General features: G+C 38.6%; 1 protein-coding gene across 5 annotated transcripts in view; it reads left to right on the forward strand.

The window, feature by feature from the left end:
- The window catches only part of EPB41L4A (erythrocyte membrane protein band 4.1 like 4A), a 248,940-nt gene that overhangs the window by 147,470 nt on the left and 86,397 nt on the right, over nt 1-15,073 (forward strand). For all 5 annotated transcript variants that reach the window (XM_070517605.1, XM_044780099.2, XM_070517606.1 and 2 more), the window contains exons 5-9: nt 2,983-3,080; nt 4,256-4,376; nt 6,816-6,903; nt 9,119-9,207; nt 9,826-9,889. In XM_070517605.1, coding sequence (XP_070373706.1) covers nt 2,983-3,080; nt 4,256-4,376; nt 6,816-6,903; nt 9,119-9,207; nt 9,826-9,889 — 460 coding nt within the window. The remainder of the gene's footprint in view (nt 1-2,982; nt 3,081-4,255; nt 4,377-6,815; nt 6,904-9,118; nt 9,208-9,825; nt 9,890-15,073) is intronic.

Genomic DNA, 15,073 nt, shown 5'->3' on the forward strand with positions numbered 1-15,073 from the left:
ATAAAAATATGACTTTACTGTAGTGTAAATTTGTCTTATATAAAACTAATATGATGCTTGCTGTGATAAAGATTAATCAAGTTCTTAATTAAAAATAGTTTTCTTGTCTTCTTTGATTTTAGCGTTGGTGAGGAAGATTGGCTCTGAGCTAATATCTGTTGCCAATCTTTCTCTTTTTGCTTGAGGAAGATTGTTGCTGAGCTAACATCTGTGCCAGTCTTTCTCTTTGGGATGCTGCCATAGCATGGCTTGATGAGTGGTGTGTAGGTCCATGCCTGGGATCTGAACCTGCAAACCCCAGGCTACCGAGGTGGAGTGCACATGCTTAACCACTATGCCACCAGGCTGGCCTGAAGATCTCTGGTATCTTTAAAAGGCAGGCTGTCCAGGGAAGTTTGAACAGATGTCATTTTTTTTTCTCTTCATGAATTTATTAGAGACAGCAAAGAATGTGCAGTTTTTTCCATTTTCATCCGTTTCTCTCTTTATTCACATATCCATCCATTGAGTCAACAAATATTTATTGAGCAGCTGCTGTGTGCTGAGCCCTGTATACTGGGAACACAGTCACCAATGGGATATGGTTCCTGTTTCTTTGTATCTGTCTTTCTCTTTCAGCTCTCATTGATTTTTCATCTCCCTCCCTCTCTCTTTTCCTTTCTCTTTAAAGCAAACTCTTGTGGGATTAGGTTCCTCAGTTTCTGTATTTGGCAGGGAATTTGACTATTCAGTCAGGTGTTATAAAAGTCTTAATAAAGCAAGACAAACATGCATCTGTGACCCATTTCCTAAAATCAATACACTTGCAGGAAAATAAATTCCAAGTTAACAACACAGCAAGAGAGTGTAGCTAAATGCAAGCTTCCAGCAAGCAGTAGAATTCTAGTGAAATGTCTCTTTAGTTTATAAGCTTTTGCATGTAAGTTCTGCTAATATCACTTTACTCTGCTTTTCTCCTCTTCAAGAGGAGCGCAGATAATTATAACAAAGTGAATTTGATATCCAAGATAAGCATTCGGGGAATGGAAAGTAGTTAAGTGGGGCTGGAAAAGAGAATGCAAGTTGAGGAGTCGGGGTAGTTGTTGGTTAACGGCAAGAGATTTGGCTCAAGAAGTAAGCACAAGTCTTACAAGCTATCTTAAGGATCTTGAACTTTTATCCTGAAGGCAAAATTTTTTATTTTGTTTTGTTTTTTAATCAAGAGAGTGAAGTGATTGTTTTTACCTCTTAAGAATCCTCTTTACCTCTTGGGAAGGTGGTTGGAAGGGAGATCAGTATGAATGATGGCAGAGCAGTGAAGGTTTTAGAAATTCAGTGGATAGTGACCTGGACTAGGAGATGGAGAGAAGTATGGATTCCAAAAAATAACAGATGATTGAATGTGGGTGCCTTGGGTTGCAGAGTGTTGCTAGATTTTTCTTACTTTAGTGTCTGGAGAACTGTGGTGCCATTTAGTGAAATGCGCAGGGGGAAACACAAGACATTAAGCAGATTTTCACTTAAGCCTGTGGGTGCAATCAAAATTGATATCAGTCTTCTAGGAATAATCAGAGTAGCATCTAACATTTGGATTCCCTCACTAAGGGCTTTGGTTGTGAACATTTGGAAAAGAGAAACTTATCACAGCTGATTTTTGTAGTTCATTTCCTTTGCTTTTTTCTGCCTTTTCTAATGACATCAAGAGTCACCTTACAGGGCTGGCCCGGTGGCACAGTGGTTAAGTTCACACGTTTAATTCGGCGTCCTGGGGTTCACCGGTTTGGATCCCGGGTGTGGACATGGCGCTGTTTGGCAAGCTATGCTGTGGCAGGCATCCCACATATAAAGTAGAGGAAGATGGGCGTGGATGTTAGCTCAGGGCCAGTCTTCCTCAGCAAAAAGAGGAGGATTGGCAGCAGATGTTAGCTCAGGGATAATCTTCCTCAAAAACATTAAAAAAAAAAAGTCACCTTACAAAGAAAGGGAAATCGCAAAGGACAGTCTGAAGCATGAGAATGTGTGTGTGCGCATGCAGGTGTGTTAGTGATGGTGGCTGAGGATGGTGTTGATGGTTCATTGTCTTGGTTGATAAACCTCTGGCCTCTCTCACCTCAGTGACAGTCTGAATAGGAAAAAAAAGAAGTTAGTGAAAGTTGCATAGCATCCTCATTAAGAGACTTCTAGGTTCAGATTGCCTGGGTTGCACTTCTGGCTTTGCTACTTAACTAGTTGTGAGATCTCAGACAAGTCATCTCTTTGTATCTTCATCTGCAAACTAGAGATAATAATAGTACTGACCTCATTTTAAAGTCTTCCATAAGTTTCATGTAAAATACTTGGAATGAGTTACTATGTTTACAATGTTCAGAACAGTGGGCGGCACTATTATTGTGACATATTTTCTTTAGGCAGATAGAAGGAACAGAACCACAGGTAATGGACAGGGTCTTAACTGGGAGGATTGGGATATGGGATTACACCATAATGACCTTTTTGTCCTGGATCTATGATTTTAGACCCTGTAGATAATGCATGCCATATAGGTGGGGTCCTTGTGAATTGTTCCTCCCAGTGAGATCATGTCATAGTAGTAGTAGCAGTAGCAGTGGCAGTGATGAGAAAGATAGGAATAGCTTATGTGTAACCACCACATCAACCTTATGAGGTGTAGATACTTCACCATCCCAGTTTTGCAGGTGAGGATACTGGCTCTTAGAGAGGTTATGCAGCCACCCAAGGCTGCTGAGGTAGTGAGTACTGGAGCTGGGATGCAATCCAGCCAGTCTAACTTGAAAACCTGTGCTTTTTAGCCACTACCCTGTATTGCCTCTATAGAGTGTGTTTAAATAGTCCCAGTTCACTCAGCAGCCCCTCATAAAAGAGTGGAAAGTAGCTTCATTTTCATTAAAGGTCATTCGTGGTTACCTTGACTATCAGGGTCTGAAACTTCAGGTCTGGATAGTATAAGATATCATTAATCTCTTTTTTCCATTTCTTTTTTAGATATCAGTTTTTCTTGCAGGTGAAGCAAGATGTCCTTCAGGGCCGGCTGCCCTGCCCTGTCAACGTGGCTGCTCAGCTGGGAGCATATGCCATCCAGTGTAGGTTCCACTTAAGCAAATTTGCTTCGGATGTCTTGAGAAAAATACTTGAATTTTTCTTTTTAAGCAAATTTATATAGCAAAATTCATGTCAAATGACATTTTGCTAAAAAAGTTCAATGTAGTCGTAACTCAAGTTTTAATCAGTGTCCTTTCAGAAGGGGTAAAAATGAAGCTGGTTAAATATCCCTTGTAGTAAGTCACAAGGAGTCTTAGTCACAGGAATGATACTGATTCTTCATGACATGGACGGTCTGAAAATCTGCTCTATTCTACAGCCCACCTGAGTTCATTGATCCCTCAAAGCTATTATGTCTCAGAGATCACGTTGCTTCCAGGCAGCTGTTGTGAAGACTCCATGTGATCAGGTGGCAACGCCAGTTCAGAATGTGGCACATGTGTGGTACTCATTGAGCTCTTGGCATCAATATGGCAGCCATGTGGGGCAGCTTCAGCTTGTCCTTCATTTTAGACACTGAGGCTGAGGCTGTTTCCACTTATAACTGCTGAGACCCTTCTAAGAATCAAGCTAGGTATCGGGGCAACGAGACAGCATATTCTTTGCCTTTGTGGCATTTGAAGACCAGAAACAGTCTAGGAAAAATATTCCAGGAAAAATGTTACATAGATGAACTGGATTGGGCTTGGAAGCTGGATTAATGTAGAGAGAAGAATTTTTATGAGCCTAATATAGTGAGCTTTCTAGTTTCATTTTGCTTCTGTGTGTAAAGTGTAATGGGGTTATGTGCAGCATTGTATTATATTTCCATGATAATTATTTGGGGCAAATATGTTTTGAATCACATGTTCTATTTCTTGGTGTCATTGTCTCAGAGGATGTATTGGGGTCATGGTTGTTTTTCATCTTGGCATTTGCAAAATATATACTCTAAATTCTGTTTACAGTATTTTATTTCATATAAACTGGTAAGTATAGTTGAAGTGAAAATAATGATAATTGTAGTCTTTCAGAAAGCAAAAATATAGAACTTATGTTTTTAAGACAAGATTTTGTTTATACCATCCATATATGCTCACCAGAGTTGTTTTTTACTAAAATTATTTTGTTATTATCTTATACATGAATTTATTAATAAGGTATTTGAAGAAAATGTTTAAGTATGATAGGAATATCTTCCAAAAATGGAAAAAATTATAATTTATTTCTTTTTTAGCTGAACTTGGAGATTATGACCCGTATAAGCATACTGCGGGATATGTGTCAGAGTACCGGTTTGTTCCTGATCAGAAGGAAGAACTCGAAGAAGCCATAGAAAGGATTCATAAAACTCTAATGTAAGAATCACATTTTATTGACTATCGTCAACATGCTGTACATTAGATCCCCAGAACTTCATCTTATAACTAGAAGTTTATACTCTTTGACCAACATCTTTCCATTTCCGACACCCTCCAGCCCCCGATGACCACCATTCCGGTCTCTGTTTCTATGAGGTTGGCTTTTTTAGATTGTACATACAAGTAACATCATACAATGTTTGTCTTTCTCTGCCTTATTTCACTTAGCATAATGCCCTCAAATTCCATCCCTGTACTTGAAAGTTGCTAAGAGAGTAGACCTTAAATGTTCTCACCATAAAAAAGAAACGGTCATTATGTGACATGATGGAGGTGTTAGCTAATGCTACATAGTAATCATTGTCCAGTACTTAAGTGTATCATATCAACATGTTGTGCATCTTAAACTTACACAGTGTTACATGTCAATTATATCTCAGTAAAGCCGGGAAAAAAGATCACATCTTATGTTGCATCATCCATCAACCATCATCTTACGCTACTGGCAGGCTTAAGAAAAGTTTCTAGAAAGATAAATGCATCGCCTATGCCTTGAACATTCTAGCATTCTTTTTCTTTTTAAATTTTTTTCTGCTTATAATACTAAAATGCTCATAGGAAACCCAAACAATTTAAAAAGTATAAAGGAGAGAGTAAATCCCAATACCTAAAGTCAACATATTTTTGGTTAATGGCCTTTAAGACCTCTTTGTGCATAATTTCCCATAGAGAAAATTGATTTTGTATAGATTTATGTATGATTTCACAAAAGTGGAATTATTCTGTATATACTGTATTTTGCAGTCTTCTATTTTTTCAGTCACCAGTACCTTGTGAAATGTATTTTTTTAGCTACAAATGTATTTTATGACCATAAAAGCCTTAATGCATTCTGGATTTGCTCTGTCTTGAATATGTAAATTCTTCACAGTTATAAGCACACTCCTGTTTAGTCTATAGCAACAAATCTGGAAATCATGATGACACCATTATGGAGTCTCAGAGGGTATTATGTTAACACCCTAGGCCCTTCTGATAATATACATACTCCCCTAGTAAGATTTTCAATTAATGGCCTGCAGCGTTGAAGTTATAATTTAATTATAGTTATTTTGGTTAAATCCTCTATACTGATTAACTTTGCTTTGTTGCCTCTTATGTAACATTCCGTCTTCAATTTGCTTGGTTTCAGATCTATTATAGTTAAGAAAAAAAAGGTAGAATTAATCTGGTCAACAAAAAATGTTTGCCTAAAGGATCTGTTTCAGTGAGTAGCAGCAGAAGTCAATTACTGAACTGCAATCAGAGAAACCGGGCTCTCCATTTTGTATTAGCGTGCACCAGAAGGCTCTCCAGCCTGATTCTAGAGCCCTTCATTTTAAGGTTTTGCTGAAGTGGATGCTAAGAGAGTGCCTGTTATAACATTACGAAGGGCAGTGTGTTTGGCACATTCTAAGAATACTACTTGTACTAGGAATTTCAAAGTACAATTATATTTTGAAATTATCAAGGAGCTTTGGGTAAAGGGCCTTATATGTTTTATGTGATGGTGTTGACAGTGTGACTGTTGTTTTTAAGAGAATAAAGCTTGACCAGGGTTTGGTAGCTTTCTTGTGCCTAATTGTGATGAATATTCTTCACTGGTTTTAAAAGTATGGTCTAGTGCTGGGTTTTCCAGGGTACCGTGGCTGAAACATGGGAATGCATCAAAGCAGTGTTTCTTAATTTTTAAAAATTCACAGCTCCTTTTGATAACCATTAAAAATCTTTCTGTCTCTCTGACACACACACACCCACACCCACACACCCCCCCCCCACCCACCCCCCCACTCATCTATGGAGATTCCTGACAGATACTCATCTGTATAAGGAATGAATGCTGTTTTCTGTATGTTATCACCAGTGAAGATTTCTATACTTTGTGTTAAGAAAGTGACAAGTATTTTTACAATTTATAAATACTAATGTGCTCAGGAGATGCTGATGAGACTCTGGTTGGGTGGTGGGGAGCCCGTTCTCTTCCTCCTGCCCACCGCTGCTCTCATTCCTTTTCCTCCTAATGGAGAGCTGCTGGTGTTTGGAGACATTTTATTCCTTGTAAAGGGTATGCTTTTTAATTTGAGTGCTTATATTCTCAATAATCTCTTTGGGTGTTTCTGAAACTGAGCATTTTTAATATATGCTGGGACACTGGGATTGGCTATAATGAGCAAAAATAAATTTGGTAAACGAAATAACTTAATACAAATGTCACCTCAGAGTATAAGATTTTGTCACCAAGAAGGCAAGGGGCTTCTGGAACTACGGAGACTTATGTTTACATTAGCACGAAGGATTATTTATTTTTCCAGTGGTTATAGTGGAGATGGTTTACATTTCCTGTAAGTGCGGTAGCTACCAGTATAGTAAGGCTCTTTGTTTTTATGCTGGGTGTAGGGGTCAGGCTCCTTCTGAAGCGGAACTGAATTACTTGAGGACTGCCAAGTCCCTGGAGATGTATGGCGTTGACCTCCATCCCGTCTATGTGAGTAACATTTAATTAACACAAAATATTTTAAACTGATGACATTTTTCTTAAAAAGTCACTGAAACTCCCAAAGGAGAGCTACAGTGCTGTCGTTCAGGGAGCAGAGGATACTTTTTCATCTGTGTTTTTTGAACATAAAGAATCTCTTGCGTGAATTAAACCCTGATGAGTTTTGCATAAAAGTCTGATTATATTTCCACATGTAGAAAACAATTAACTGGGCTTGAAAACACAATCTGGATAACAGCTCCAAAGGGCTTAGCTAAATGTCAAAACAATTTAAAATTGGTGTGTAATTGATTGTATTTGACAGAAAACAGGAGGATTTTCCAAAAATAGCTTTTATGGCTGAAATATATTCTTAAAGTCACTTGCCAGGTAAAGTAGGCTTTAGGCAACAGTATAGGTGCAACTATTGGTGGTTCTGTTGGACATGCAGTTTCTGTCAGTATTAGGGTTACTGCCTGCTGTAGTTATTGCCGCTGCATTAACAGAAATATTTTTGCAGATTTTCTTCAGGGGCTGATGAAAACTTGTCAAATACAGTCAACGAACAATTACACTAAATCTGTGTTGAGTGTTCTGGATTCAGGTCTTAACCTGTGAGCCAGTTCTCTAAGGTTACTGATTATTCTGTGCCAGTGAGATTGAAATGTCATTGCCTTTCATTTTATAAGAGTTTAGTTAGTGATAGTCAAATTCGATTATTTGAGAAAATGAACCAGGATGCCTTATTCTTTGCATGAAATGAATCGCTAAAGATTATATATAGAGTAAACGTCAATTGGATTATGGAACTCAGTTTTTAAGGAACCCTGATAAAACTTCCTGTAATGCAAGTAACTCATTCATGCATTCATTTTGTAATATGTCTTTTGCTTCTCAGAGTTTCTTAAAAAACAAGAAATCATCTTATTATTTGTAAAGAGTTAGAAGCATCCCTGGGTGTACCATTAATATGGCAATAAAAGTTACATATTTTGGGGAAGAAGTAGTTCCCTGATATATTAGAATCGAATCTCATTAGATCATTAAATGCTCCACACTACTGTCCTTTAAGAATACCTCTAAAACTTTGTGGAATAGTTATCTTTTTCTAGCCACATTAATCTTGTTAGGTTTTCAGTTTTTTAAAAAATATATTTTATAGGAAATGTATAAAGAGAAAGTCTTCTGCAAAATACTCCTGTATTTGGGTAATGTTTCTCCTGATTGACAAACACTTTTTTTGCGGTTAGTTGGAATTTGTGGCAAATGAACTGGATTCATTAGAATCTTCATACATTCCTTTAAGGTTGACTTTTTCGTACTGAAAGTGGGCAACAGGTGGTATCCTTCCAAAACGTATTAGTTGTCTTGTGTTCCTTGGGAATGTGACTTTGCAGGCTATTATTTGACCTTAGAGTAGAAGTAAGATTAATACAAACGGACAGTTCTGTGCATGTCCTTGGTACCCACTCTGTGACTTTTTGATTTCAGAATCCCATTTTCTTAACTGGGATTTATCATAGGCTAGAAATTAGGGGTCTCCAGTCTGTACTAGAGAGATTGTAATTTTAAATTTTTGAGCAGTCTTAAAGTCATAAATGGAAGTAGGAAGGAACATGAGAGAGACCTTACAAAATCCAAGTGTGTGCGTGCAGGCGGTGCCTGAACTTTCTGGAGAGGGTGTTGGTGAACCAGTCCTGGTGATTCAGGGCCACATCAGAGGGTGAGGTCAAGATGAGCCCTTGGAAGGGACCCTTGATAGAACCCAGTGGCTCTCAATCCTTGGCTGCACAGGAGAATCACCTGGAGCATTTATGTGTTTTTGATGCCTGGGCCCCGTTACAGATTCTCATTTCGGTAGTAGCACCCAGGCATCAACATTTTAAGCTGCACAGGTGATTCCAATTAATGTGTGGCCAGGGTTGAACACTACTGTAGAGGCAACATGGGGTGAGTGGGTCAGTGGCCTGATTGGTAGTCCAGGTTCTTTTAATGAACTGAAGTTACAAGTATGAATGCACTAAGAAAAATTTTCTTAAAAACTTTGAAAAAAATAAGCAAGTTAGCTACCATTGTAGCTTAGCTAGCTTTCTAAGCTGGTGGCTCTCAAAAACTAGATGCAATGTTAATGTAACAAGTTATGTTTGTATGGCCAATTGGAGTTTAACAAAGAGCTTTTATGTGAATAAATTCATGGTTATAGGCATGTGTTTGTTTTTTGCAGGGAGAAAACAAATCTGAGTATTTTTTGGGACTAACTCCAGTTGGTGTAGTTGTCTACAAGAATAAAAAGCAAGTGGGGAAGTATTTCTGGTAAGTATAACTTGAGGGCAGAGTTGGTATTAAAGTTCTACTCTGTGTGTATTGGGCTCGTGGGGCTTATGTGTCAGTGACAGGGTTGGGGGAAAGAAAACAGGTACCTTTCCAGTGGTTGATCAATATATGAGTGAATTTGGGTATAAATTTTCTTCCAATGTTGTCTCAGTATATAGTTTCTCTGTAAATTTCAGGTACTGTGATTCTGGACTCTCTTGTCCGTGGAAACTGTAGGTAGTAGGGTTTCCTACCCGTTCTAGTATGTGTGGGTGGGCTGTGGGCCCGGGATTACTCTGAGTTCTAACTCTGAGTGGGAAAGGATCTGAGAGAGACTGGGGGTCCTATAGCACTACACTAAGTGGGAAGGCTGCTCTGCCGGGGTCTGGGGATTCCAAGCTTGTCTGCATTCAGGGGAGAAGCACAGGGGAATGAGAAGGGAGATTTGTTTAGGAGGATGTCCAGAGAAAGGATGGACAGGGAACTCTCTACCATTACTGCAGCAGTATCTAAGGGAGCCAGTAGGAACCAGTCTTTTTCCACTGGATACTTCTCAGAATTTCTGAAAGATTAATTCTTAAAAACGGCAACACCATCACCGTCTGCTTTGTTTTTCAGGCCTCGAATTACAAAGGTTCACTTCAAGGAGACACAGTTTGAACTCAGAGTACTGGGAAAAGATGTAAGTTTTTGTTTAGCACTCAGCTTAACTGAGAAGGGAAGTCTTGTCTGCTCATTGATAACTTAGACGTGGCGAAGTAAAACCGCCGTGTTTTCTTCAGCTGCAGCCACATGGAACCAGGTGAATGGACTCACGTGAACAGTTTTTCTCAAGGAAAGCAAAGAGGAGTAGAAATGAGTAAGGTGATAATGGAGAAATGTCATTTTAGTTTTAACAAAGGAGAAAAAACTTTCTAGGGCACAGGAGAGAATAGGAGGTGATTATCATTATTAGTGTAATTTGTTCTTCCGTTCTGTGAAGGTAGGATTCATATAATCAGAAGGGTGCAGCCTGTATACAGGATAAAAAGTGTCTAATTTTGTCCCAAAGTAAATTAAACAACCTGTAGGGAAGTCACACCTCTGTTCCTTCCCTAGTTGAGCATGGTAGATAAACCAGATGGGAAATTCTGGACGCTTTCAAGGGAGAGTGTAAGGCGGGGGTACAGAAATGCTGAACTTCTCTCTGCAGCTTGGCAGTGTCCTCCAGGGGTGCTGGGGTAATGGGTACAGTTTATCAGAGTCTGAAGGTGCTTTCATGCCTTGACAGGTAGCTGTTAGGAAACTGGGCAAAAGAAAGCACGGATGTGAAAGCTTCCTTTAATCTACCTGTGAAAATAATGCTCCCTTGGAGTGCTATGACTATAATCCAGTTTATTGGATAAATGAGTGAAAATAGGAGAATCCCCTTCTGTCTCTTTGATACCAATTTTATGCAGAACAAAAACCTAAGTGAATGGCATTGAATTGACTTTCTGATGAGATACTTGTTGTAAAAAAGAGGTAAATAAACTCTGTGCTTATGCATCCATAGGAAAGGCATGGTTGCAACTACAGCTGGAGCAGAGTATCTGTCATAGGCCCCATGTAGCAGATACTCACTAAACATCTGTCAAATGATCAATGGACTGATCTGCTGAGGTTATGTGCTGCCAAATCAGAAAAGCTGATTGATGCCACTATTTGTTCTTCTAGAGAAAATACACTGCTCCCTCCCTGAACTGTGTGACATGCTGCCATTTATTGATAAAATTAAAGTTGGATTTTGAAATGAGTTTGAACTTGTAAAGAGGGGAAATTCCAGATTTTTAAAGAAATGATAGTCCAAAAACCTCATAGTAGTTCTTAATGGTCTGGTTGGAAGGAAATCCAGTTTTCTTCAACTCCTGTAATTACACACATCAGTCTTAAAAGATGTTTTAATATAAAGTCGAATTAAAATTATTCAAAAAGTAGAATAGCTAGTTAGATAGTAGGGTTATACAGTTTTCTCCCTATCCTGCCTCTGGTTTCATGTGACTTAGTAATGCAGTGAGTAAGGTCTGTTCAATACATTGAAAAAAATGTTTCAAGTTTTTAATAAGAATGTGATAAAATGATGACTTTTCCTGAAAGCATTACTACTATTCAGAGTCATTTTTCCTCTTATAGCTAGGTTATTTTTGTGAGTGAGGTCCTCTGGTGAACTACTTTTATGTTATTATTACAGTGCCTTAAAATGTCATCTTCTGCCTCAGGATAAATATTTGTTAGTCAGCTAACTTAAACTTTCAGCTTCTTAGATTTCTTCATTATTAGGTGAAAACAACAAAATGGATATCTTCATGTTATTTATTTTTTTTGAGGAAGATTAGCCCTGAGCTAACATCTGCTGCCAATCCTCCTCTTTTTTCTGAGGAAGACTGGCCCTGAGCTAACATCCGTGCCCATCTTCCTCTACTTTATATGTGGGACGCCTACCACAGCATACAGCAGTGTGTAGGCCTATACCCAGGATCCCAACCGGCAAACCCTGGGCTGCCAAAGAGGAATGTGTGAACTTGACCGGTGCACCACCGGGCTGGCCCCTTCATCTTGGTTTTTTCATGGTGGTCTCCATGGCAAGACCTGGTTTCGTACACACTGAGCTCAGCCCTAGTCCCTTCTGCAGCTCTAAAGAGGAGTGGTTGTGTGGGTGTGGCCGCAGGTACTGCATACTCCTGGTCGTTAAGCGTAGTGTCAGTGATCTTTTTTAAGGTGGCAAAGCAGGTCGCATAACTCGGGCCTGAATCAAAGGGGTTTTTTCTAAAAATGTATTAAATAGCACATTAATTTAACCAAAGCACTCGTTTCCTGAGCATTCTTGCTTTGCGGAGTCTTTCTCCTTCCTCCACCAGGGTACTTCTCTGTGAGGCAGTGATTTACATCATGGTAGAATTAAGTTGATTATTATGGAGGCCTAACTGTAATCATAGATTAAATTAAAAAGCCCCCTGAAACCCATCACCTGGAACAATAATCACAGTCAGCTTGAAAAATGGTTGAAATGCTTATTCTGCTGGTTTTCTGGTTGGCTGGTGAGGTCACAGAAACTTAACTCAGCATGTTCAGCGCTGTGAGGGCTGAGTTCAGAGATTCAGTTGCCAAAAGAACAGCGATGTCCTACAGATAAAAGATATGGCTGGTGTCACACTAAGCCACAAACACTGTTCAAATCCACTTTTTATTGTTAACTGTGTCCAGCATACACGTTAACATATCATAATAAAGACGAATAATGTATTAACATGTACTGTTTATCTGTTGATCTATTACTTTGCATCCATAAATAACAATCTCAGCTTTCTCAGATATAACCTTAAAGAGTTCAGTGATTCATTTTTGAGAGAGCAACAAATAAGTGTCTGCAACTAAATACTGGTTTCGTAAAAATTTATCCCTCTGACAGATTGAGAAGCTAATTATTATAAATATTTTTATGCCTTATTTAAGCTTCAAAATACGTAGTGTAGTTTAAATAATACTTCATAAAAAAATCTAAACTTTTTGTAGGAAGATCTTTACATGATGATTGTAGAAAATCTGGGAAATACACTGTAAAGAAGAAAATTAAAATTATCTTTTAACCTAAAATTCAGAGGTAGTGATTATTACTTCGGTACAATCTCTTTCAGATTTGTTCCCCATTAGAGTAAATGTATAATAGGTATATATACATGGACATACATCATGCCCTATGTGGTTTTTGTACACAGATTTTATACTTAATATCATAACCATTGCTCCTTTTATTATGTTATTCATATGTGCCTATATGGCCTTTGATAGTGTTTTATTTTTATGTTTTACTTTTTTTTCTTAATATTGTGGGTGAATTTTTTCCTCCTATTATATCTTGTAACTGATTTTTACTAGTAGAAGTGAAAGCTGTGGAATTTTATGTTCATCTCAAATCTGGCCATTTTGCTGAATTCTTGTGTTCTAGCCGTGGGTTCTTAATTTGATTCTCATAAATTTTTATAAGTATATAATTGTATCACTCACAAATAAAAATAATTTGTTCCCTCATTTCTGTTATTTATGTTTCATATTTTATAGTGTTGGTCAGAACTTCTAGAAGAGTGTTAGGTGATCTAGCAATATAAGGCATCTTTGACTGATTTCTGATTTTAGTGAAAATATCACTATTGTTCCACCACTTATGTGTTAGCTCTTGGTTTTAAGAATATGTCATTATTATCAGGGGTTTAAATTTTTTCAAAGCCTGTTATCAAATGGAGGCTTTTCACTGAATGCCTAGACAGCAAAGATTGTTGCTTGTTCACTCATTCAGCAACTGAGGCTTATTTCAAAAATCCAGGCAAGAGATGACAGAGGCCCAGACCAGGGTAGCAATTGGTGAGAAGCTGTTGGATTCTGGATTTAGCCACATGGTTTTGTGGATGTGGGGATGTATGAGAGAGAGAGGTCCTGGTGGCTTAGAGGTGTTTGGCCTGAAGGGCAGGAAGAATGGAGCTGCCATCAAGCGAGGTGGGGAAGGCTGTGAGTAGAGCAGGTTTAGGGGGAAGATCAGAAGTCCCATTTTTAACATGTTGAGTTTGAGATGTCTGTTATACAGCTAAGTGGAGACATTTAAGAAGTGGGTTGTATGAGTCTGGAGTTGGGGACCAAAGTCTGGGGAGAATATTCAGATTTGAGAATGAATGACATATCCTGGTATTCAAAGCCCTGAGACTGTGGGAGGTCACTAGGAGAATGTGTCTAGATAGGAGGAGAAAGAACCAGAAAAGGAAGCTGAGAAGGAACAACCAGGGAGGTAGAAAGAACACTAATTGTCCTCAACTTTTGCCTTGTAAAACTTTTGTATTACGTGAGTGAGGATGATGCTGATATGTCAATTAAGAGAAAGACTGAGAATTGACTGCTAAATTTAGGACTGTAGGAGGTCATTGATAAGACCAGGTTTAGTAGATTGAAGAGTGAGCTTTAACCCAGCAATTCTACTCTTAGGTCTGTGTCCCCTAGAGAATCACAAGGGACATGTATGTTCATTGCAGCACTTATGTGAAAGTAAAAAAACCCAAAAAACCCAAAAGTCCATTAATGAGAGAATGAACACCTAAATTGATGCAGATTAATTAAGAAAAAATACAGAAGGAGGTAATAGGAGTGGAATTGGAGATGGTGAGTGTAGACAACTGTTTTGAGGAGTTTTGGCACAAAGAGAAACAAATAGGAAGATAGCTGGCAGAGGAGATGTTTTTTCTTTTGTTTTTTAAGTTGGAAGGAATAATAGCACATTTATACCCTGTTGAGAATGATCAAATATATGGTGAAAACTTGATGATGTAGGAGAGAGGGAATTGCTGGAATGAATGGTGGGGATGACATCTAGTGTATAAATGGAGGGATTGGTTTTAGAGAGCAGCCAAGACAGTTCATCTGTGGTTAACAGGCAGGAAGATGGAGCATGGGAATGTAGATTAGGGTATGTGGATAGTTCTCTTATGATTGTTCTGCTTTTTATTTTGAGGGAACTAGGTAAAAAGGTCATCAGCTGAGACTGAGGTTGGGGAGGAAGTGTTGGAGTCTGAAGGAAGAAGAAGGTATGAAATAGTAATTTTAGAGAGAAAATGGACATGTGGTTTGATATCATATGATAGCTTGGTAATATGGAGGGTCGTGAATTTAAAGTGAGCCCAGTCCCAGTGCGTGTTTCTCCACCCGCATTCAGTGGCAGTGGTGCGGGCCCAAAGCAGGTGGAGAGCTGTTTTTGTCAAGACGGTAATAAAGAGAGAGAAGGGCAAGGGCATCCAGTGAGGCAGGGGAGCAATTATAGTGATTTACCATGGAATGAAACTGGATAAGTTGGTGAATGAGGACAGTG

This window comes from Equus asinus, chromosome 9 (genome assembly GCF_041296235.1).
Source record: "Equus asinus isolate D_3611 breed Donkey chromosome 9, EquAss-T2T_v2, whole genome shotgun sequence".
NCBI lineage: Eukaryota > Metazoa > Chordata > Mammalia > Perissodactyla > Equidae > Equus > Equus asinus.